This window comes from Mesoplodon densirostris, chromosome 10 (genome assembly GCF_025265405.1).
Source record: "Mesoplodon densirostris isolate mMesDen1 chromosome 10, mMesDen1 primary haplotype, whole genome shotgun sequence".
In the NCBI taxonomy this organism is placed as follows: domain Eukaryota; kingdom Metazoa; phylum Chordata; class Mammalia; order Artiodactyla; family Ziphiidae; genus Mesoplodon; species Mesoplodon densirostris.
Window position 1 is genome coordinate 64,242,873 of NC_082670.1, and position 26,340 is coordinate 64,269,212.

The 26,340-nt window shown below is 43.6% G+C and overlaps 1 protein-coding gene across 1 annotated transcript; it reads left to right on the forward strand.

The window, feature by feature from the left end:
* Window positions 1-18,211: 18,211 nt before the first annotated feature.
* Window positions 18,212-23,521, forward strand: LYZL4 (lysozyme like 4). The gene is given in 5 exon segments (XM_060111156.1): window positions 18,212-18,317; window positions 18,320-18,346; window positions 18,451-18,600; window positions 21,842-21,920; window positions 23,452-23,521. Coding segments are annotated over 5 exon segments (432 nt in total).
* The last annotated feature ends 2,819 nt before the right edge of the window (window positions 23,522-26,340 follow it).

Sequence of the window (26,340 nt, forward strand, 5' to 3'; positions counted from 1 at the left end):
CTACCAAACATAAGGTAGATAGATAGTGGGAAGCAGCCGCAGAGCACAGGGAGATCAGCTCGGTGCTTTGTGACCGTCTGGAGTGGTGGGATGGGGAGAGTGGGAGGGAGGGAGATGCATGAGGGAAGGGATATGGGAACAGATGTATATGTATGACTGATTCACTTTGTTATAAAGCAGAAACTAATTTAAAAAAGGAAAAAAATACAAAGAAAACATATTAAAAGCAGCAAGGGAAAGACTACAAATAACACACAAGGGAATCCCCATAAGGTTAACAGCTGATCTTTCAGCAGAAACTCTGCAAGCCACAAGGGAGTGGCAGGACATATTTCAAGTGATGAAGGAGAAAAACCTATAACCAAGATTACCCAGCAAGATCTCATTCAGATTTGATGGAGAAATTAAAACCTTTACAGACAAGCAAAAGCTGAGAGAGTTCAGCACCACCAAACCAGCTTTACAACAAATGCAAAAAGGATCTTCCTCAGACAAGAAACAAAAGAGAAGGGAAAGACCTACAATAACAAGCCCAAAACAATTAAGAAAATGGGAATAGGAACATACATATTGATAATTACCTTAAATGTAAATGGATTAAATGCTCCCACCAAAGGATACAGACTGGCTGAATGGACACAAAACCAAGACCCATACGTGCTGTCTACAGGAGACCCACATCAGACCTAGGGACACATACAGACTGAAAGTGAGGGGATGGAAAAAGATATTCCATGCAAATGGAATTCAAAAGAAAGCAGGAGTGGCAATTCTCATATCATAAAAAAATACACTTTAAAATAAAGATTATTACAAGAGACAAAGAAGGACACTACAAAATGAACAAGGGATCGATCCAAGAAGAAGATATAACAATAGTAAATATTTATGCACCCAACATAGGAGCACCTCAATACATAAGGCAAATACTAATGGCCATAAAAGGGAAAATCGACAGTAACACAATCATAGTAGGGGACTTTAACACCCCACTTTCACCAATTGACAGATCATCCAAAATGAAAATAAGGAAACACAAGCTTTAAATGGTACATTAAACAACATGGACTTAATTGATATTTATAGGACATTCCAACCAAAAACAAAAGAATACATATTTTTCTCAAGTGCTCATGGAACATTCTCCAGGATAGATCCTGTCTTGGGTCACAAATCAACCCTTGGTAAATCTGAGAAAATTGAAATTGTATCAAGTATCTTTTCCCACCACAACGCTATGAGACTAGATATCAATTACAGGAAAACACCTGTAAGAAAAATACAAACACATGGAGGCTAAACAATGCACTACTTAATAATGAAGTGATCACTGAAGAAATCAAAGAGGAAATCAGAACATACCTAGAAACAGATGTCAATGGAGACACGATGACCCAAAACCTATGGGATACAGCAAAAGCAGTTCTAAGAGGGAAGTTTATAGCAATACTATCCTACCTTAAGAAACAGGAAACATCTCGAATTAACAACCTAACCTTGCACCTAAAGCAATTAGAGAATGAAGAACAAAAAAACCCCCCAAATTTAGCAGAAGGAAAGTAATCATAAACATCAGATCAGAAATAAATGAAAAAGAAATGAAGGAAACGATAGCAAAGATCAATAAAACTAAAAGCTGGTTCTCTGAGAACATAAACAAAATTGATAAACCATTAGCCAGACTCATCAAGATAAAATGAGAGAAGACTCAAATCAATAGAATTAGAAATGAAAAAGAAGTAACAACTGACACAGCAGAAATACAAAAGATCATGAGACATTACTACAAGCAATTCTAGGCCAATAAAATGGACAACCTGGAAGAAACGGACAAATGCTTAGAACTGCACAACCTGCCAAGACTAAATCAGGAAGAAATAGAAAATATGAACAGACATATCACAAGCACTGAAATTGAAACTGTGATTAAAAATCTTCCAACAAACAAAAGCCCAGGACCAGATGGCTTCACAGTTTAATTTATCAAACTTTTAGAGAAGAGTTAACACCTATCTTTCTCAAGTTCTTCCAAAATATAGCAGAGGGAGGAACACTCCCAAACTCATTCTATGAGGCCACCATCACCCTGATACCAAAACTAGACAAAGATGTCACAAAGAAAGAAAACTACAGGCCAATATCTCTTATGAACATAGATGCAAGAATCTTCAACAAATACTAGCAAAGAGAATCCATTAAATCCAGAAAACATTAAAAGGATTATACACCATGATCAAGTGGGGTTTATTCCAGCAATGCAAGGATTCTTCAATATGTGCAAATCAATCAACGTGATACATCATATTAACAAATTGAAGGAGAAAACCATATGATCTTCTCAATAGATGCAGAGAAAGCTTTTGACAAAATTCAACACCCATTTATGAAAAAAAACCCTGCAGAAAGTAGGCATAGAGGGAATCTTCCTCAACATGATAAAGGCCATATATGACAAATCCACAGCCAACATCGTCCTCAATGGTGAAAAACTGAAACCATTTCCACTAAGATCAGGAACACGACAAGTTTGCCCACTCTCACCACTATTATTCAACATAGTTTTGGAAGCTTTACCACAGCAATCAGGGAAGAAAAGGAAATAAAAGGAATCCAAATTGGAAAAGAAGAAGTAAAGCTGTCACTGTTTGCAGATGACACGATACTATACATAGAGAATCCTAAAGATGCTACCAGAAAATGACTAGAGCTAATCAATGAATTTGGTAAAGTAGCAGGATACAAAACTAATGCACAGAAATCTCTGGCATTCCTATACACTAATGATGAAATATCTGAAAGTGAAACTAAGAAATCACTCCCATTTACCATTGCAACAAAAAGAATAAAATATCTAGGAATAAACCTACCTGAGGAGACAAAAGACCTGTATGCAGAAAATTATAAAACACTAATGACAAAAATTAAACATGATACACATAGATGGAGAGATGTACCATGTTCTTGGATTGGAAGAATCAACATTGTGAAAATGACTCTACTACCCAAAGCAATCTACAGATTCAATGCAATCCCTATCAAACTACCACTGGCATTTTTCACAGAACTAGAATAAAAAAATTCATAATTTGTATGGAAACACAAATGACCCCGAATAAGCAAAGCAATCATGAGAATGAAAAAAGAGGGAGGAATCAGGCTCCCTGACCTCAGACAATACTACAAAGCTACTGTAATCAAGACAGTATGGTACTGGCACAAAAACAGAAATATAGATCAGTGGAAAAGGATAGAAAGCCCAGATTAAAAGCAACGCACATAGGTCACCTTATGTTTGATAAAGGAGGCAAGAATATACAGTGGAGAAAAGACAGCCTCTTCTATAAGTGGTTCTGGGAAAACTGGACAGGTATATGTAAAAGTATGCGATTAGAACACTCCCTAACACCATACACAAAAATAAGCTCAAAATGGATTAAAGACCTAAATATAAGGCCAGAAATTATCAAACTCTTAGAGGAAAACATAGGCAGAACGCTCTATGACATAAATCACAGCAAGATCCTTTTTGACCCACCTCCTAGAGAAATGGAAAGAAAAAAAAAATACAAATGGGACCTAATGAAACTTAAAAGCTTTTGCACAGCCAAGGAAACCATAAACAAGACCAAAAGACAATGCTCAGAATGGGAGAAAATATTTGCAAATGAAGTAACTGACAGAGGATTAATCTCCAAAATTTACAAGCAGCTCAATAACAAAAAAACAAACAACCCAATCCAAAAATGGACAGAAGACCTAAATAGACATTTTTCCAAAGAACATATACAGATTGCCAACAAACACATGAAAGAATGTTTGACATCATTAATCATTAGAGAATTGCAAATCAAAACTACAATGAGATAGCATCTCACACCGGTGGGTCACAATGGCGATCACCAAAAAATCTACAAACAATAAGTGCTGGAGAGGCTGTGAAGAAAAGGGAACACTCTTGTACTGCTGGTTGGAATGTGAATTGGTACAGCCACTATGGAGAACAGTATGGAGGTTCCTTTAAAAACTACAAATACAACTACCATATGACCCAACAATCCCACTACTCGGCATATACCCTGAGAAAATCATAATTCAAAAAGAGTCATGTACCAAAATGTTCATTGCAGCTCTATTCACAATAGCCCGGAGATGGAAACAACCTAAGTGTCCATCATCAAGTGAATGGATAAAGAAGATGTGGTACATATATACAATGGAATATTACTCAGCCATAAGAAGAAACGAAATTGAGCTATTTGTAATGAGGTGGAGAGACCCAGAGTCTGTCATACAGAGGAAGTACGTCAGAAAGAGAAAGACAAATACCGTATGCTAACACATATGTATGGAATTTAAGGGGAAAAAATTTCATGAAGAACCTAGGGGTAAGACAGGAATAAAGACACAGACCTATTGGAGAATGGACTTGAGGATATGGGGAGGGGGAAGGGTAAGCTGTGACAAAGCGAGAGAGAGGCATGGACATATATACACAACCAAACTTAAAATAGATAGCTAGTGGGAAGCAGCCGCATAGCACAGGGAGATCACCTCAGTGCTTTGTGACCACATAGAGGGGTGGTTAGGGAGTGTGGGAGGGAGGGAGACGTAAGAGGGAAGAGATATGAAAACATATGTATATGTATAACTGATACACTTTAGCAGAAGCTAACACACCATTGTAAAGCAATTACACTCCAATAGAGATAAAAAAAAAAGGGATGAGGAACCAAGCAGTAACCATCTCACACCAAAGGGCCCACATCACAAATGGGATGAGGAACACAGTGGGAACCACCTCACACCAAAAGACCCATCACAAATGGGATGCAAAACCAAGCAGGAACCACCTCACACCAAAGGGCCCACGTCAAAAAGGGGATGAGGAATCCAGCAGGAGCCGCCTCACACCAAAAACCCACATCACAAAGGGGATGAGGAACCCAGCAGGATCCACCTCACACCAAAGGGCCAACATAAGAAAGGGGATGAAGAACTCAGCAGAAACCACCTCACACCAAAGCTCACATCACAAAGGGAATGAGGAACCCAGCAGGAACCACCTCACAGCAAAGGGCACACATAACAAAGGGGATAAGGAACCCAGCAGGAAGCATCTCACACCAAAGCGAACACATCACAAAGCGGATGATGAAACCAGCGTAAACCACCTCACACCAAAGTGCCCTCATCACAAAGGAGATGAGGAACCCAGCAGGAACCACCTCACACAAAAGGGCCAATATCACCAACGGGATGAGAAAACAAGCAGGAACCACCTGACACCAAAAGCCCACATTACAAAGGGGATGAGGAACCCGGCCGGGACAACCTCACACCAAAGGGTCCACAGAAAAAGGGGATGAGGAACCCAGCAGGAATCACCTCACATCAAAGGGCCCACATCAACAACGGGATGAGGAACCCAGCAGGAACCCCCTCATACTAATAGCCCACAACACAAAGAAGATGAGGAACCCAGCATTATCCATCTCACACCAAAGGGGCCACATCACAAGGGGATGACGATCCAAGCAGGAACCACCTCACAACAAAATCCCACATCACAAAGGGGAAGAGTAACCAAGCAGGAACCACCTAACACAAAAGGGCCCTCATCACAAAGGGGATGAGGAACCAAGCAGGAACCACCTCGAACCAAAGGGCCCATATCACATAGGGGATGAGGAACCCAGCAGGAACAACCTCACAGCAAAATCCCACATCACAAAGGTGAAGAGTAACCAAGCAGGAACCACCTCACGCCAAAAGGCTCTCATCAGAAAGGGGATGAGGAACCAAGCAGGAACAACCTCACAACAAAATCTCACATCACAAAGGGGATGAGGAACCAGCAGGAACCACCTCCCACCAAATCCCACATCACAAATGGGAAGAGGGACCAAGCAGGAACCACTTCACACATAAGGGCCCACATAGAGGAGTTGAGGAAAATGGCGGAAATGTAAGACGTGGAGATCACCTTCCTCCACAGATACATCAGAAATACATCTACACGTGGAACTGCTCCTACAGAATACCCACTGAACACTGGCAGAAGACCTCAGACCTCCCAATAGGCAAGAAATTCCCCACGTACTTGGGTAGGGCAAAAGAAAAAAGAATAAACAGAGACAGAAAATAGGGCCATCACCTGCACCAGTGGAAGGGAGCTGTGAAGGAGGAAAGATTTCCACATGCTAGGAAGCCCGTTCACGGATGGAGACTGTGGGTGGCGGAGGAGAGCACAGCAACAGGGTTGCGGAGGGCAAAGTGGGGAGATTCCCACACAGAGGATCGGTGCCGACCGGCACTCACCAGCCGGAGAGGCTTGTCTGCTCACTCGCCGGGGCGGGTGGGGGCTGGGAGCTGAGGCTCGGGCTTCGGTCGGATCGCAGGGAGAGGACTGGTGGCGCGAGCACAGCCTGAAGGGGCTATTGCACCACGGATAGCCGGGAGGGAGTCCGGGAAAAGTCTGGAGCTGCCAAAGAGACAAGACACGTTTTCTTACCTCTTTGTTCCTGGTGTGCGAGGAGAGGGGATTAAGAGCGCTGCTTAAAGGAGCTCCAGAAACGGGCGCGAGCCACGGCTAACAGCGCGGACCCTAGAGACGGGCATGAGACGCTAAGGCTGCTGCTGCTGCCGCCACCAAGAAGCCTGTGTGCGAGCACAGCTCACTGTCCACACCGCCCCTCCTGGGAGCCTGTGCATCCAGCCGCTGCCAGGGTCCCGTGATCCACGGACAACTTCCCCGGGAGAACGCACGGCATGCCTCAGGCTCGTGCAACGTTACGCCGTCCTCTGCCGCCACAGGCTCGCCCCGCACTCCGTGCCCCTCCCTCCCCCCGGCCTGAGTGAGCCACAGCCCCCGAATCAGCTGCTCCCTTAACCCTGTCCTGTCTGAGCGAAGAACAGACGCCCTCAGGCGACTTACATGCAGAGGCAGAGCCAAATCCAAAGCTGAGCCCCGGGAGCTGTGAGAACAAAGAAGAGAAATGGAACTTTCTCCCAGCAGCATCAGATGCAACGGATTAAAGCTCCAAAATCAATTTGATATACCCTGCATCTGTGGAATACATGAATAGACAACGAATCATCCCAAATTGAGGAGGTGGACTTTGGGAGCAAGATATATTATTTTTCCCCCTTTTCCTCTTTTTGTGAGTGTGTATGTGTATGCTTCTCTGTGAGATTTTGTCTGTATAGCTTTGCTTTCACCATTGTCCTAGGGTTCTGTCCGTCCGTTTTTTTTCCTTTAAAAAAATTTTTTTCTAACTATTTTTTATTTTAATGACTTTATTTTTTCTTACTTTATTTTATTTTATTTTATCCTCTACCTTTCTTTCTTTCTAATATTTCTGCCTTTTATTCTGAGCCGTGTTGATGAAAGGCTCTTGGTGCTGCAGCCAGGAGTCAGTGCTGTCCCTCTGAGGTGGGAGAGCCAACTTCAGGACACTGGTCCACAAGAGACCTCCCAGCTCTACGTGATATCAAACACTCAAAATCTCCCAGAGATCTCCATCTCAACACCAAGACCCAGCTTCACTCAATGACCAGTAAGCTACAGTGCTGGACACCCTATGCCAAACAAGTAGCAAGACAGGAATACAACCCCACCCGTTAGCAGAGAGGCTGCCTAAAGTCATAATAAAGCCACAGACACCCCAAAACACACCACCAGATGTGAACCTGCCCACCAGAAAGACAAGATCCAGCCTCATCCACCAGAACACAGGTACTAGTCCCCTCCACCAGGAAGCCTACACAACCCACAGAACCAACTGTAGCCACTGGGGAGGGACACCAAAAACAAAGGGAACTATGAACCTGGAGCCTGCAAAAAGGAGACACCAAACACAGTAAGATAAGCAAAATGAGAAAACAGAAAAACACACAGCAGGTGAAGGAGCAAGGTAAAAACCCACCAGACCAAACAAATGAAGAGGAAATAGGCAGTCCACCGGAAAAGGAATTCAGAATAATGACAGTAATGATGATCCAAAATCTTGGATATAGAATAGAGAATATGCAAGAAACTTTTTACAAGGACGTAGAAGAACTAAAGTCAAAACAAGCAATGATGAAAAACACAAAAAATGAAATTAAAAATACTCTAGAAGGGATTAATAGCAGAATAACTGAGGCAGAAGAATGGATAAGTGACCTGGAAGATAAAATAGTGGAAATAACTACTGCAGAGCAGAATAAAGAAAAAGGAATGAAAAGCACTGAGGACAGGCTCAGAGACCTCTGGGAAAAAATTAAATGAACCAACATTCGAATTAGAGGGGTCCCAGAAGAAGAAGAGAGAAAGGGACTGAGAAAATATTTGAAGAGATTATAGCTGAAAACTTCCCTAATATGGGAAAGGAAATAGTTAATCAAGTCCAGGAAGCACAGAGAGTCCCATACAGCATAAATCCAAGGAGAAATACACCAAGTCACATATTAATCAAACTATCAAATATTAAATACAAAGAAAACAAATTAAAAGCAGCAAGGGAAAAACAACAAATAACACACAAGGAATCCCCATAAGGTTAACAGCTGATCTTTCAGCAGAAACTCTGCAAGCCACAAGGGAGTGGCAGGACATATTTAAAGTGATGAAGGAGAAAAACCTACAACCAGGATTACTCTACCCAGCAAGATCTCATTCAGATTTGATGGAGAAATTAAAAACTTTACAGACAAGCAAAATCTGATCGAGTTCAGCACCACCAAACCAGCTTTACAACAAATGCTAAGGGAACTTCTCTAGGCAAAAAACAGAAGAGAAGGGAAAGACCTACAACAAGAAGCCCAAAACAATTAAGAAACTGGGAATAGGAACATACATATTGATAATTACCTTAAATGTAAATGGATTAAATGCTCCCACCAAAAGATACAGACTGGCTTAATGGACACAAAAACAAGACCCATATATGTGCTGTCTACAAGAGAGCCACATCAGACTTAGGGACACATACAGACTGAAAGTGTGGGGATGGAAAAAGATATTCCATGCAAATTGAAATCAAAAAATGCTGGAGTAGCAATTCTCATATCAGACAAAATAGACTTTAAAATAAAGATTATTACAAGAGACAAAGAAGGACACTACATAATGAACAAGGGATTGATCCAAGAAGAAAATATAACGATTGTAAATCTTTATGCCCCCAACATAGGAGCACCTCAATACATAAGGCAAATACTAACAGCTCTAAAAGGGGAAATTGACAGTAACACATTCAGAGTAGGGGACTTTAACACCCCACTTTCACCAATGGACAGATCATCCAAAATGAAAATAAATAAGGAAACACAAGCTTTAAATGATACATTAAACAAGATGGATATAATTTATATTTATAGGATATTCCATCCAAAAACCACAGAATACACAATTTTCTCCAGTGTTCATGGAACATTCTCCAGGATACATCCTATCTTGGGTCACAAATCAAGCCTTGGTAAATTTAAGAAATTGAAATTGTATCAAGTATCTTTTCCGACCACAATGCTATGAGACTAGGTATCAATTACAGGAAAATATCCCTAAAAAATACAAACACATGGAGGCTAAACAATGCACTACTTAATAACGAAGTGATCACTGAAGAAATCAAAGAGAAAATCGAAAAATACCTAGAAACAGATGACAATGGAGACACGATGACCCAAAACCTATGGGATGCAGCAAAAGCAGTTCTAAGAGGGAAGTTTACAGCAATACAATCCCACCTTAAGAAACAGGAAGCATCTCGAATAAACAACCTAACCTTGCACCTAAAGCAATTAGAGAAAGAAGAACCAAAAAAAACCCGCTAAAGTTAGCAGAAGGAAAGAAATCATAAAGACCAGATCAGAACTAAATGAAAAAGAATTGAATGAAACAATAGCAAACATCAATAAAACTAAAATCTGGTTCTTTGAGAAGATAAACAAAATTGATAAGCCATTAACCAGACTCATCCAGATAAAAAGGGAGAAGACTCAAATCAATAGAATTAGAAATGAAAAAGGAGAAGTAACAACTGACACTGCAGAAATACAAAAGATCATGAGACATTATTACAAGCAACTCTATGCCAATAAAATGGACAACCTGGAAGAAATGGACAAAATCTTAGAAATGCACAACCTGCCAAGACTAAATCAGGAAGAAATAGAAAATATGAACAGACAAATCACAAGCACTGAAATTGAAACTGTGATTAAAAATCTTCCAACAAACAAAAGTCCAGGACCAGATGGCTTCACAGGTGAATTCTATCAAACATTTAGAGAAGAGCTAACACCTATCCTTCCCAAACTCTTCCAAAATATAGCAGAGAGAGGAACACTCCCAAACTCATTCTACGAGGCCACCATCACCCTGATACCAAAACCAGACAAAGATGTCACAAAGAAAGAAAACTACAGGGCAATAGCACTGATGAACATAGATGCAAAAATCCTCAACAAAATACTAGCAAACAGAATCCAACAGCACATTGAAAGAATCATACACCATGATCAAGTGGGGTTTATTCCAGCAATGCAAGGATTCTTCAATATACGCAAATCAATCAACGAGATACACCATATTAACAAACTGAAGGAGAAAAATGATACGATCATCTCAATAGATGCAGAGAAAGCTTTCGAAAAATTTCAACACACATTTATGATAAGAACACTGCAGAAAGTAGGCATAGAGGGAATTTTCCTCAACAAAATATAGGCCATATATGACACACCCACAGCCAATATCATCCTCAATGGTGAAAAACTGAAACCATTTCCACTAAGATCAGGAACAAGACAAGGTTGTCCACTCTCACCACTCTTATTCAACATAGTTTTGGAAGTTTTAGCCACAGCAATCAGAGAAGAAAAGGAAATAAAAGGAATCCAAATCAGAAAAGAAGATGTAAAGATGACACTCTTTGCAGATGACATGATACTATACTTAGAGAATCCTTAAGATGCTACTAGAAAGCTACTAGATCTAATCAATGAATTTGGTAAAGTAGCAGGATACAAAATTAATGCACAGAATTCTCTGGCATTCTTATACACTAATGATGAAAAATCTGAAAGTGAAATTAATAAAGCACTCCCATTTACCATTGCAAGAAAAAGAATAAAATATCTAGGAATAAACCTACCAAATGGGGACAAAAGACCCATATACAGAAAATTATAAGACACTGATGAAGGAAATTAAAGATGATACAAATAGATGGAGAGATATACCATGTTCCTGGATTGGAAGAATCAACATTGTGAAAATGACTCTACTACTCAAAGCAATCTACAGATTCAATGCAATCCCTATCAAACTACCACTGACATTTTTCACAGAACCAGAACAAAAAATTTCACAATTTGTATGGAAACACAAAAGACCCCGAATACCCAAGGCAATCTTGAGAATGAAAAATGGATCTGGAGGAATCAGGCTCCCTGACTTCGGACTATATTACAAAACTACAGTAATCAAAAGAGTATGGTACTGGCACTAAAACAGTAATATAGATCAATGAAACAGGATAGAAAGCCCAGAGATAAACCCACATACATAGGTCACCTTATCTTTGATAAAGGAGGCAGGAATATAGTGGAGAAAAGACAGCCCCTTCAATAAGTGGTTCTGGGAAACCTGGACAGGTACAAGTAAAAGTATGCGATTAGAACACTCCCTAACACCATACACAAAAATAAGCTCAAAATCGATTAAAGACCTAAATCTAAGACCAGAAACTATCAAACTCTTAGAGGAAGACATAGGCAGAATATTCTATGACATAAATCACAGCAAGATCCTTTTTGACCCACCTCCTAGAGAAATGGAAAGAAAAACAAAAATAAACAAATGAGACCTAATGAAACTTAAAAGCTTCTGCACAGTTAAGGAAACCATAAACAAGACCACCCTCAGAATGGGAGAAAATATTTGCAAATGAAGCAACTGACAAAAGATTAAGCTCCAAAATTTACAAGCAGCTCATGCAGCTCAATAACAAAGAAACAAACAACCAAATCCAAAAATGGGCAGAAGACCTAAATAGACATTTTTCCAAAGAACATATACAGATTGCCAACAAACACATGAAAGAATGTTTGACATCATTAATTATTCGAGAAATGCAAATCAAAACTACTATGAGATATCATCTCACACTGGTCAGACTGCCCATCATGAAAAAATCTAGAAACAATAAATGCTGGAGAGGTTTTGGGGAAAAGGGAACACTCTTGCACTGCTGGTGGGAATGTGAATTGGTACAGCCACTATGGAGAACAGTATGGAGGTTCCTTAAAAAACTACAAATAGAACTACCATATGACCCAGCAATCCCACTACTGGGCATATACCGTGAGAAAACTATAATTGCAAAATAGTTATGTACCAAAATGTTCATTGCAGCTCTGTTTACAATAGCCAGGAGATGGAAGAAACCTAAGTGTCCACCATCGGATGAATGGATAAAGAAGATGTGGCACATATATACAATGGAATATTACTCAGCCATAAAAAGAAATGAAATTGAGTTATTTGTAGTGAGGTGGATGGATTTAGAGTCTGTCATACAGAGTGAAGTACGTCAGAAAGAGAAAGACAAATACCGTATGCTAACACATATATTTATAGATTATAAGAAAAAATAAATGTCATGAAGAACCTAGGAGTAAGACAGGAATAAAGACACACACCTGCTAGAGAATGGACTTGAGGATATGGGGAGTGGGAAGGTAAGCTGTGACAAATTGAGAGAGTGGCATGGACATATATACATTACCAAACGTAAAATAGATAGTGGGAAGCAGCCGCAAAGCAAAGGGAGATCAGCTGTGCTTTGTGACCACCTAGAGGGGTGAGATAGGGAGGGTGGGAGGGAGGGAGACGCAAGAGGGTAGAGATATGAGAACTTATGTATATGTATAACTGAGTCACTTTTTTATAAAGCAGAAACTACACACCATTGTAAAGCAATTATACTCCAATAAAGATGTTAAAATAAAATAAAATAAGATAAAAATAAAAGGTAATGAGAAGTCACAGATGTAGACAACAAACTCGTGGTTACCAGGCCGGAAGGGGGAGGGAGGGAGGGATAAACTGAGAGATTGGGGTTGACATATACACACTACTATATATAAAATGGATAACTTATAAGGACCTACTGTATAGCACAGGGAATGCTACTTAGTACTCTATAATGGTTTATATGGGGAAAGAATCTTAAAAATGGTGAATATATGAATATGTATAACTGATTCATTTTGCTGTATAGCTGAAACTGAACACAACATTGTAAATCAACTGTATTCCAATAAAATTTTTTTAAAAAGGCATAAGGAACCCAGCAGGAACCACCTCATACCAAAAGCCCACATCACAAATAGGATGAGGAACCCAGCAGGTCACCTCACACAAAGGGCCCACGTAACAAACTGGATGAGGAACCCAGCAGGAACCACCTCACACCAAATGGGCAACATCACAACGGGGAAGAAGAACCCAGCAGAAACCAACTCACACCAAAGGGTCCACATCCCAAAGGGGATGAGGAACCCAGCAGGAACCACTTCACATCAAAGGGCCCACATCTCAAAGGGGATGAGGAACCCAGCAGGAACCACCTCACACCAAAGGGTCCACATCCCAAAAGGGATGAAGAACCCAGCAAGAACCACCACACACCAAAGGGCCCAGATCACAAAGGGTCCTCATCCGTTTTGTGATCAGGGCCTTTTGGTGTGAGGTGATTCCTGCTGGGTTCCTCATACCCTTTGTGATGGGAGCACTGTGGTTTGAGGTGGTTTCTCATCCTCTTTGTGATGAGGGCCATTTGGCTTGAGGTGGTTCCTGCTGGGTTCCTCATCTGCTTTGCAATGTGGGCTCAGGAGCTCCCGAGACGGTAACGGTGGCTCCCTCCTGCGATGCCATCACTTAAGGTCGTGATGTGCCCCCTCCTTGCCTCCTGCTCAGAGTCTCTCTCTGTTCAGCCTGAAGTCTTTCTCCTTCCATCAGCATCCGAGGGAGGCTTTGTCCTACACGGGCAACAACAAAAATCTTCATAAAAGAAAACACCTCCTCTCCCTTTCCGCGAACACACTTTGCCTCAGACAACCCCTCAGTGAGTACACAAAAGTGCGGCTGTTTTCTTTCTGTTGCCATTTCAGCTGAAGTATAAAAATATCTTTTCAAACTCGGGAAGCAACACCACAGCTAAAAATGCTTGGATTTGAAAATAAACGTGTGGCAGATTTACACAAATCCCTGAATCTGTCAGAGATGCTTTCAGCAGCAGGTACAATGCGTGACAAAAGGGGGCTCACGCCACAGAGCTTTATTTTTCTTGCGTAAGAAGAAGTCTGGAGATGGGCGACTGCTGATAGTGATTCAGAGATCAGGGGTATCAGGCTCTGATTTGGTATTAGTGTCATTTTCTAGGTCCCCTAATGTCAAATAATGGCAGCATCATGCTTCGTGAGGCCGAGTTCAAAGGGGAAGCAGGGTGGCCTCGAATGGGACTCTGTCCTTCCTTGTCTCTGTTACCAAAGGGAAATCATTCCCAGGAGACCTCTCCTCAGTGCATTTTCCCTTACATCCTACAGGCCAGAACTAGGTCATACACCTACCCCTAGGCCAGAGACAGGGGTCCTGCCCAATTCAGGGGTCTCTGCCCACCACTGCGGTTCTTTTAGGCAGGAATGGTTTTGGCTGGACGACCAAAAATATATTCTCAGAACTCGTTCTTTGGGCTCAGAAGCCCTGAGGTCCGGACCTGGTCCTGTTTCTGCCTTACTCAGATATGAATAACATGATGAACTGGATGCATTTTCCTCAGGCCCTGATATCGTCCCTACGGGCCACTTGCAAAGGCAGCAAAGAAAGTGAGCTGGCTTCGAGGGTTTCTGCATGAGACTGGCTTCACTGGCAAGAAACACTTTTGAGAACAGGTAAACTAGATCATTTCAGAGGGAACTTCTACCTTGCATGTTTTTGAGTGTCTGTAGGATTGGCTGGCCAGCATCTTTTCTTGTCTCCAGGCATTTTTTTTTTTTGCAGATGCTGTACAGATATAGATGCAGATATTGACACAGATACAAATGTAATTATAGATTGTGTTATCGGGTGATGTCTGAGGAGCAGATGGAGATCCATCTGTTGGGGAAGGCTCAGGAGAAGTCCGGCTAGGGCCCAGGGCTGGGGCAAACTGAGAGGGCTCAGCCCTGCAAGAGCAGGTGAAACTCAGGGATTCAGGACTGGCTCCCTGTCCCCGACTTAGAAGTGGCTGATCCTGGCCCCAATTCAGGGATCCTGGCTCCTGTAGTGGACTTGGGACTTGAAGCAGTCAAATTTATCTTACAGTTGGATTATAGTTGACAAATGATCTTTACAATAACCAAAGCTGTGATGGAACAGTTGGCAGGGGCCCCCTTATGCACACATCTCTGCATTCTGGAGCTAAAGGTGGCCTTCGTGTGTACGCAGGTGTTCTCCACTTGTGGGAGGAGGGATCCTAGCAGCTTTGCTGGAAGACTCAGGACCATGGAGCTTAATGATTGATGCATTTTCTTGGGTCACCAGGCCTGGGGAACAGAATGTGAGGGGCCAGTGTGATGTTGCGTAGCTTCCCCCGTAGGGCACGAGTGACACATAATGTCAGGCCATCCTACTACTGTCAGTGCCAAGCCTGACACCTTGGTTAGAGTGGTGCTGTCAAGATTTCTCCACGCAAAGCATATTTCCCCCTTTGTAATTAATACGGGCCAGGGAGGGAAGGAAACTACATCAGGTTCTAGGGCTGCAGGAGAGGATGGTCCCACAGTGCGCCTTCCTCAGGGCAAGCACATCCCCTGCCATTCCCAGAACCCAGAGAATGTCCAGATAACAATAAACACTTATAATATTGACTCCCAAGGCCACAGTTTTCTCCCCTCATGCAAATTCCGTTAGGTCATGGTCAGTGAGGAATGGGTGCTGATGCATTATTCCTGGGAGAGGGATTATAGCATCAGAGCTTCTGGGGATCCCAGGACCCAGTCAGGGCCGCTCCCCTAGAAAACCTCCCAGAAGCAGCATGTGGGTGCCCCATAGTAGAAATGAACATACCCTCACTCTGCCAGTCCAGGCCCACTGGCAGAAGCTTGTTTGGGGGTAACTCCAAATGACATAAATGGGGAGATTATCCTGGAGGGTCTGGGTGAGCCAGTGTAATCACATGTGTCCTTAAAAGCAGGAGGGAGTCCATGAGATACAACAATGGAAGGAGAGGCAGATGAGATTCAGCGTGAAAGAGAGTTTTCACCCACCCTTGCTGTCTTTGAAGTTAGAGGAAGGAGGTAGAGTCCAGAAATGCAGATGGCCCCTGGCAGCTGGGAATGACCCTCAGCTGACAGCCGGCAAGGAAACAGAGATCTCGGTGCTACAGCTACAAGGACTGTATTCTGCCAAGAGCCCAATGAGCAAGGGAGTGGATCCTCCTTTAGGGCCCCCAGAAGGGAGCATGGCCCTGCCAACACCTTGCTTTTAGCCTGGTGAGCCCTGTTAGACTTCTGACCTATAGAACTTTGAGTTCATACATTTGTGTTGTTTTAGCTGCTAAGTTGGAGGTGACTTGTTATAGCAGCAATAGAAAACTAATACAAATGTGCTGGTGACCAACCCCTCCCTGTTTCAGAATACCCTGGTGCATAGCAACAGATGTCATAGAAAAGATTCTAGAAGAGCAGGTCGCGAAGAAGGACTTATGGTTTGGAAGCTCTTGGGTGAAGGCAAACGGGTTATCAAGGAAGTGACATCTGAAAAATCCAGGGAGCGGAATGTAGATAGAACTTTCCTGCAATAAACTTTGAGCCTGTTGCAGTGGCTGCTCTTCCCTTCCCCCGAGGAGGCACCAAGGGCCTGCAGAAGGATGGTAAGTGGGTGTACGGTGGGCACGAACTGGGACAGGCATGACTATTCCCAGCTGCAGGAGATGCTCATCAGCACATTCACTTATTGCTCATCCGATGACAGTTCTGTTGGGAAGAGTACGTTTTTGTTCAATCATTCATTCATTCATTCATCAAAGATTCACTGAGCACCTACTGTGCCCCAGGTTCCGTTCTAAATTCTGAGGCTAACGCAGAGGACAAGACAGGCCAGTTTTCTGCATGCCTGGTGCTTACACTCTGGTATGGGAGGTAGACAAATGAATGAATAAATGAACAAGGAACTTTCTGAAATTTACTTATATTGTGAAGAAAATGAAAACTATTTTCTGGGATGGGGCAGTGGTCAGACAATCCTATTTGAAGTGGTGAGCTTGTTTGAGCTGAGACCATGACAGGAAAGAGCAAGCTCTGTGGTGATTGGGGGAATCATGTTCAAGGCAGAAGGAATAGCAGGTGCAAAGGACCTGGGTGGGAATGAGATGGACAGGTACAAAGAAATCTGCAAGGTGAATGTCACGGTGTGAAGGTGAACAAGAGGAAGAGAGGTGTGAAAGCAGAGGTGCTGTGAGGCTAAGAGACTTCTCTGCTCTTTCCAGTGACGACCCAGCTAATCACTGGCAGGTCCGGGCTGGACCAGGTCTCCTTGTGAGGACAATGAGAGAAACGGTCACTGGAGTTTGGTTTGTAGAAAATCTGGAGTCAAGACTGTGTAAAGGTTAAGACCACAGCTCAGAATATATTCCAGGATAAAAGGCAATGGTGGGAGTAATTCAACATGACAGTGGCTGTTGTGCTCATCATGGTGGGACCATGATGAATTATTTTTTTCTTTTCTCATTTTCTATTTTCGAAAATGTGTTTCATGAACAAGTTCTGCTTTCACAGTAAAGAGGAAGAAAGCATTTGAGCATCTGTATCTACTGTCAAGGAGAAATGAGTGTGAAAAAAACCAAGAAGCATTCATTGGGTTTTGCTGGAGGGAAAGAATGGGGGTGGGGGGTGGGAAGGAGACTTTGGAGAGAGCAGTTTCCGGAGAAAACAGGAGGTGAAGGGGAGGAGAAGAGGTAGGGCCTTGGGTACCATGGGTTTGCAGTGACACGAAACACAGAATTAGGATGGGAAGAAGCATTGTGATTAAGCCAGGAGGGCATCCCCTTTTTCTGAACACACTGAATTGCACACCCCCAGTCCCACAGCACCCTTCTCTTCGGCCAGAGTCCCAGTGATCTCGGTGGGAATTACCTGTGACTCCATCCACTCACCTGGCGGCCGTCACCCTGAGCTGGAGAGGATGAAGGCGCCCATGGTGCTCTCCCTCATTGGGTACCTGGTGGTTCCAAGTGGCGCTGCTGTCTTGGGGCACTGTGTGGTGGCTAAGAAACTCCACAAAGGAGGCCTGATTTTGAGGGCTACAGCCTCGAAAACTGTAAGTAGCCCCTCTCAGCCCCACTCCTCACGTCTTTTCCCACTGGCCCCTCCCCAGGCTTCCCCAGCTCTCCTCTGAGCCACACCCCTCCCGTTCCATCTTCGGGGTGTGCCTGGCTTATTTTGAGAGCAAGTTCAACCCCACTGCTGCCTACGACAGCTTGCGCGGTGACTACACCGGCTACGGCTTCTTTCAGATCCGCAACCGTGACTGGTGTGACCACGGCAAGAACCGTTGCCACGTGTCCTGCTCTGGTAGATCCCTCCCTCCTTCCACCCTGGGGCCCGGGGGCGGCCGCGTTGAGCTCAGAGGGCTGGCCAGCGTTTACAAGTTTGGAGCTGGGAGAAAGAGGGCCTGGCAAAGACGGAGCTGAGCCAAATCCAGGGTGGACCCCAGGGAGGCCAAGCAGAGCACTGCACTGCCAAAGGTCCGCGAGGAGAAGGGGCTGCGGTGAGTCAGGCTGGGCAGCCTGGGACGCAGCAATGGAGACCCACGTCCAGGTGAGCAGAGGGGGAGGCAGGGAGGAGCCTGACGGGTAAGGGCAGAGGGCTCTGGCTGGGCCTAATCTAGAAGACACTCTTCTTCAAGGGGAGCGGAGGCGGCCACTTTGACAGGCAGAGTGATCACCGGGAGAAGATGGGCTGTAATTTATGTCTCATAAGAAGGTTATGTATTTTTATCTCCAGAATCCGATACAATTATCTGTAATAGAGGTGGTATTGAGTGCTGTGATGAAAATACAGTGGACTAGATACCCTGAAAAACCCTCCCACTAGATAAAATGTAAAAAAGTAAAAAAACAAAACCAAAATACCCCCATCTTTTAAAGTACCTAGCTGAACTGGCAAGAAAGTAAGAAATCCCTAGAGGCTAAAAAGAGGAGCAAGAATGCAGAGAGATAAGTGAAGACTGAAGCTGATGATGACACTGGGGGTTTGAGGTCACTGTGTAGACAGGGTCTGAGCAAGGTACGGAGGTGCACTGGTGACCTTCAAGGAGACCTGAGAGCCCTGAGAGCTACCCTGTCAGCTGAAAGGGATGAGCTAGAAAACCCCAAAGGGAAGACACTCTAGAGAAAGGGGAAAGACAGTCTTCCCTGGGAATTTGTAACCACAAGCCAACAGGACTCACAAGGCACCATCTAGAGGGGCTAGACCTTGTGCTAAGTACTGGGGGCAATTCAGAGGAATTGCATAGTTTTCCTGTCAGGCAGGGTGGGGAACAGAAAAAGCACAGGCTTCAAGGTAGACAGAACCTTGGCTCCACCTCCTACTAGTTATGTGATTTGAGCCTCAGTTTTCTTATCTAGAAAATGGAGTTATGGGACTTCCCTGGTGGTGCAGTGGTTAAGAATCCACCTGCCAATGCCAGAGACACAGGTTTGATCCCTGGTCTGGGAAAATCCCACATGCCATGAAGCAACAAAGCCCATGCACCACAACTACTGAGCCTGTGCTCTGGAGCCCATGTGCCACAACTACTGAAGCCCACGTGTCTATAGCCCATGCTCCACAACAAGAGAAGCCACCGCAACTAGAGAAAGCCCGCGTGAAGCAACGAAGACCCAATGCAGCCAAAAATAAATAAATAAATAATAAAAATTTAAAAAGAAAATGGAGTTAATAATAGTACCTACCTGACAAGGCTTTTATTTTATTTGATCTTAGCAGCTTTTTTTAAAATAAAACCCCAAAACTGGAGCAAATATCCATCAACAATTGAATGGATAAATAGATCATGGTATATTCTTATTTAGAGACTCTTTTTAAAAACCAAAGTGCATGAAGGAATGTTTTCCTAAATATGTTCTTTTTTTTCTAATCACACATTAATGGAAATGAATATGTTACAGCTATAAGCAACAACATGGATAAATTTCACATAATATTGAATAAAATAAGGTAGTCACACAGAGTACGTACTATATGAATCCACATATAAAGTTTAGAAACAGGCAAAACTAATCCATGAGCTACAGATCAGAATAGGGATGAGGCTTTTTTTTGCGGGGGGGGGAGTGAGGGGTGCTCCCACAAGGCTTTTACAAGTCTTAAGTCCTGAGCATGGTGTCTGGTGCTTGATGAACACAATTTTCCTTTATTTAAAGAATTTACAAGATAGTTGGGCATTAGGACTGATACATGTATGTATGCATGCATACTATGCAGGTAAGTATGTTTGTATGCATGTATATAACAGATAAGTGCCGAATCAAAGTGACGTTTTATTCAGAAAAGGGGAGAGGGCACAGTGGGCTAGGTGGTCAGTGACAGACTTCTAAGGACTATACTTTTGGATGAGCAGATGCAGGTTGGGAGATAAGTGTGAACAAAGTCTGGGAAGAGGATCTGTGCATGACCCCCAAGCTGTGGATATCAGTACCATCAGGGTTGGCACTGTCTTTGCCTCCTGCCCCTCGACATGTCTTGAATGGTGGGGTCGTGGAGGAAAGCAGTGGAAGTAGAAAGCCACGTTGGGCAAAGCTGGACTAAGCCAAGGATTTGAGGTTCTGTTTTCCAGGCAACGAGGGGGCAATGAAATAATGTTTTAAGGAGAAGCAATCAGACTAGGTTATGGAAGGGGGGAGACTGTGGTGTGGTCAAGAAGGAGGGGGTCCCAGGTGGGAGGTCTTGGTTTCACAGTCCAAGGAGGGAATGGAAGGATGGATGCATAGACATGTTGGTTCTTCAGGGGCACCTCTGGGCCCTCTCACATGCTGTTCCTTCTGCCTGGAACAGTTTTCCTTCTGTGATGTCCTCAACCCCTTTCCCTTACCTACTCCACTAGATGTCACTTGGCCCAATAACCCTTCCCTGACCCTAATTCAACTCTGAATTAGGTGTCCCCACTCAATGCTGCGTTCCCCCATGGTTCCAGGTATCCTTTGTATTATAATTGTCTATAATCTTTATCTACCCCCTTCCAGACTGTAGGCGTTATGAAGGCAGGGATGGATTTATTGTGTTTCTTATTCTATCTCCACTGCTTCTTCTATAGCCTAGCACAGGATATTCACTATACATATACATTTTTTTTGGCTGCATCGGGTCTTAGTTGTGGCACATGGGCTCTTTCTTGCAGCGTGCCGTCTTCTCTCTAGTTGTGGCGTGCAGGTTTTCTCTTCTCTAGTTGTGGCGCGCGGGCTTAGTTGCCCCGCGGCATGTGGGATCTTAGTTCCCCGACCAGGGATCAAACCCATGTCCCCTGCATTGGAAGGCAGATTCTTTACCATTGGACCACCAGGGAAGTCCCCATTATATACATTTTTAATGAAAATATTATTATAAGAATTATAAGAAAAAATCAATAGATTTAGTAAAAGATGACCACATCCTGCTACTTCCCAGTGTTGTCTGAGAAAAATACAGGGATAGATTTATTCTTGGAATCACATGGAAGCCTCTTTAACGTGAGCCCCTGGTAGCTTCCTTGACATCATTCTGACTTAGCTGCCAAGTGGTGACATGGTTTCATTCCACTTCATTTTCTTCACAGCTTTACTGAATCCAAATTTAAAGGAGACAATTGAATGTGCCAAGAAAATTGTAAAAGAAAAAAGAGGAACGGGAGCGTGGTAAGTAGCCTGTATTAATGACTTTCACCCACTCATCAAGTCCCACTGGTTTGGGACTGTAAGTGTATAGCAACCAAGATTAAGATGAAAGATTCTAAAGAAATCAAGCCATGTTTTCCTCTATATTAGAACAGTCCCTGGCACAAAATACCCTATGTTAAGTTTTTGTTAAATAAATTATAAAATAGAATTGTCATGGTTTTATACTTAAATGTTGGTCCTTCTTGGAAATTCTTTTGGTATTAAAAAGTGAGACAGGGCATCCACCTTCATATTTTTCAAAGGGCTGGTCGGTGGTCTCAACACCACTTATACGTTAACCTATTTTTCTCACTAATTTAATAGATTGCATTTTAAAGTGGGAATCCTTTTGTTAATGTTAACTGTCTTCTGAGTGTTAGAAATATCTTTCATGCATAGTCTTGACTTTCCAATTAATTTGGAAACTTGGCTGGCCCCCTAGGGCAAGCACTAATGAGCTAAAACCATCTTCATTGTATGGCACTAAGTAGAGATGTTCTGGGTCAGTCTGATCAAGGCCTCTTACTTGCTCAGGATTCCCAGTGAAGTGAGCTCTTATTAAGCTAATAAGCTGCCATGGCTTTTCCAAAGCTCAGATCAGGCTGCTCTGTGGAACTTGGGGCGGACAGGAAGGGAGAAGACCCAGGCTCCCCCCACTCGCCTCCCCAAGGAGTCCCTTCTGCAGTGCCTGCCAGGGGCTATGGAGGGCGCTGCAATTTCTGAAAATACGTCTGTGTGTGTTTTCCCTGCTGCTTTGTAGCTATGAGGAGCCAGGGGGCCACCGCCCCTTCTCCAACTGTGTGACCCCCTAACCTGGAAGACTCATAGAGCTTCATACCCGGTCGAGGGATGGGACGAACTGATGTCTAATGGTCTGCAGTGGCCTGGTGACTCCCACCACTTCTAGGGTGGGAGAGGAGGACCTGGGGTCTGGATTCTGGCCAAGAGGCTGGGAATAGGAGGGTCATGTTTGGGGGACCAAGAGAAAAGGTTAGAGAAACTCAGTCCAGCTGACCTAGGTTGAGGAGCTGGAAGGAATTTTGGAAGGTGAGGGGTGAAGCAGGTGCATGGAAAGGTAACAAGAGGCCGTGGCCGTGGGACAAGTGTCCCAGTTTCAGAACTAGGATCTGCCAAGTACTCACCATACATGTCACAGAGCTTCTCTGATGCTCACTTCAGAGAAGCTACAAATGCTTTGCAGGGTTGGAGAAGGATTTCGCAGTTCACAGCTCAGCCTCCCCATCTTGCAGTGTGGGGTTTATGGGAAGGGGAGATGCTGTGAGCAGGATGGAAGGAGCACCAGCACTCATGCCAGTGGGTGGTGGAACCAGCCAGCGAGAGAGACATACTTGGGATGCAAGAAAGCTTTCAGAACTGTGCCCAACCAAATGCTCCAGGGACCAGGCAGTGGGTTTAAATTGGCCAGAGGGAGCTGAGCTCCCTGGAGATGCCGAGCTGTGAGTATGGGGAGCCCCCTCCGGTTCACTCTCCCTGGCTTTCCTCCCCGCAGGACCTACTGGACCCTCAACTGCCAGCACTCTGACACTCTGGAGCGGTGGTTGGACGGATGCAAGCTGTAGCTACTGGGAAGCCCTCGCTGCACTTGCCACTGGCATCTTCCTAGTGAAGGTGGTCTCCTGTTCACTGCCTTCACTCATCCTGTTGATTATCTCACCGCTTGATGGCTCCAGGTGGAAAAGGGCAAAATTTGCTTCATCCAGGGATGCAGGATGCAGAATAAACCACTAGTTATTCAACGTGGTTCAAAGGGCTCCACTTGTCCTATTATACTGTGATTGTTACGATGAAAATCATTATTTACTGTTATCATGCTTCCTTAGTATTTAATCTCAGGTGGAGGATTCGGAGGAAGGAAAACATCTGGAAAATAAGATGTGCCCATGAATGTCAATATTAATAGAGAAAGGAAGAAAAGATACAGAGGATGGGAAGGGGAGTCAAAGAAGAGAGGAAGAGACGCCAGTGCCAGCAGGACCCCCAGCTCCAGCTACGGAGTCCACACTGGGACACACAGGTGGCCGTGAGGAGACCACAAAAATCCTCTCTGCACTTTTGTGGAGAGACTCCAGTGACAGTTGATCTTTCTTATGAAATGTTAACTTTTAAAAACTTGTCAACACGTACTCGTATTAGAGAAATTGTGCAAAAGACAGAAACATAAACAAGAAGAGTCCTCCCATGATCTTAGAGGCCAAAGACAATCAGTCACTGTCATGCTTTGGTTGCATTCCCTTTCAGTCTTTTTTCTGATTGGGGTTTTTCTTCTTTTCCAACATGGCTGTGATAATGCTCTAGAGAGAGTTTTGTACCTCACTTTTTAGAAAGGAAGAACATGGTAATGAACCTTTCCCTACATGTATTTCCATTTTAAGAAGAAAGGGGTTTATTTCCAAAGCTTCGTGGCTCACAGAATCCTTGCACGGAGTGGAGCAGCAGGTGGCAGTCTGGGCTTCCAGGGTGCACATGCCTGGGACATGGGAGCAGTGATAGCAGCAGAGGACCTGTTCCTCAGAAGCCAGTTCATCTGCAGGAACCCAAGCTATGATGGGGCACCCTTGTACAGGAGGGAAAGAATGGAAGTGGCCCCGAGAGAGCCTGTCTGCAGCAACATCTTCACCAAGGTGCTAGACTTCAGAATGAAATCTTAAGGCCAGTTAACATGTCATTGGATGAATACACCAGATTTTACTTAACTTTTCCCCCTACTGTCAGATTTTTAGATACTGCCATTTTTTAAACTATTACAAAGAATGCTGTAGTGCCTGTTTGTGGCTGCCCCCTTTTCATTTTCTGCACTTTTAAAACTAAACGACATACATTTCATAAGGAAAACTTGGAGAGTACAGAGAGTCATAAGGAAGGAAATTTAAAATGCTCATCATCCCCCCCCTGGAAACAGTTTTCATTATTATCACATAGACACTGTTGAGGGCACCCTGCCGTGGGGATGATTAGTGTCAATCTCTTCATGTGTGCTCTTCCCGACTTCATTGTGGGTGTGGGCACATTTTTTCCTTATAAACATGAACTACTACTGTGTATACAGTTCTGTATCTTGCTTTTTTCACTTAATATTTTGTGGTCTAATATTTCCATGCCTATGAGAGGGATCCCAGAACCATTTTTAACAACTGCACCGTATCCACTTAGTGGACAAATTATAATGTATATAAGCCTCTCTTGTTTCTCCATTCAATCTAGACAGAAAGTAAACAATATGAGTGAATCATGGCCACCTGAAAGGCAGGCAACACTGAGAGCAAGTCAGCCCTTCCTTTTGTTTGCCTCCTGGTCCTTTTCAGAAAGGAGAAGAGAGAGCTGCAAGTTAGAATTTCAGGGGCAGAACTTTTCATCATTCTCAGTACTGACTGATTAGCTTAATCAGTTGGTTTTGGGTGGCTTCCCCTACCTCTAGAGAAATGGGTACTTGAAAGTTCCTGCCCACACAGCATGAATCGTACAGTAAAATTCCTGCTGGCGGCCTCCCTTGCTGTTGAGGTCATTGAGAAGATTTTGAGACCTTGAGAGCCCCCTTTCTTCTTGAGCTGGGAACCCACGTTGTTTCCGAGGCTGGGTCTGAGTGCGATAACACACCTGACCTCAAGCCAACCTTATCCGGACATTAATGACCACCTACAATTGATTAAAACACTGTCTCCTCAAGTGCCACATCCAGCGTGCTGCCGCCTCCTTCCAGCCCATTACTTCTGCCACGGCTCGTCATTGTCCTCTAATGGCCACTTGTGTCAACATGGGCATGAGGCTTGATGACAAAGCAAATGTTAGTGTATTGATTGGACCGGCCTCTCTAGGGTTTCCCAACACCAGCTCCTGGCGTGATGCTCTCAAAGCCACTGATAATGGGCGTTACAATGAGCACTCATCCCAGGGCCAGATCTCCCTGTCTGCTTTACAGAATGATCAGAGCTAGGTTTAGAAATATCACTAACAGGGACTCCTGTTCCTATTACTTCTATCACCAGCAGCTACCATATTAACGCCAGTTTTACAAATAGTACACATAGGCCCTTACATGCAGCATTTTCAGAACTTGCAAAATCGTACAGGGTAGGTATGAAGGTATGAATCATAACTATATCATAGGTGGAGAAATTGAGGTTGGAGGAGCTAAATAACTTGGCTTTACTCCAGCCTGGTAAGTGATGGAGATGGAATGGGTATCTCCCCAAAACCTAGAGCTTCCCCACACAGCCCCTCCAAACTCTGGTACAGTACTGGTGTTAATTTTCCATCCCATTCATTAGATGGAAAATCGGGTCTCCAGCTTTTTAATTAAAGACTTTGCATTGAAGAAGTTTTAGGCAACTGGCACATAATAATGGGTCACTATCATAGTGCCCAAGTCAAAGGCTGGAAA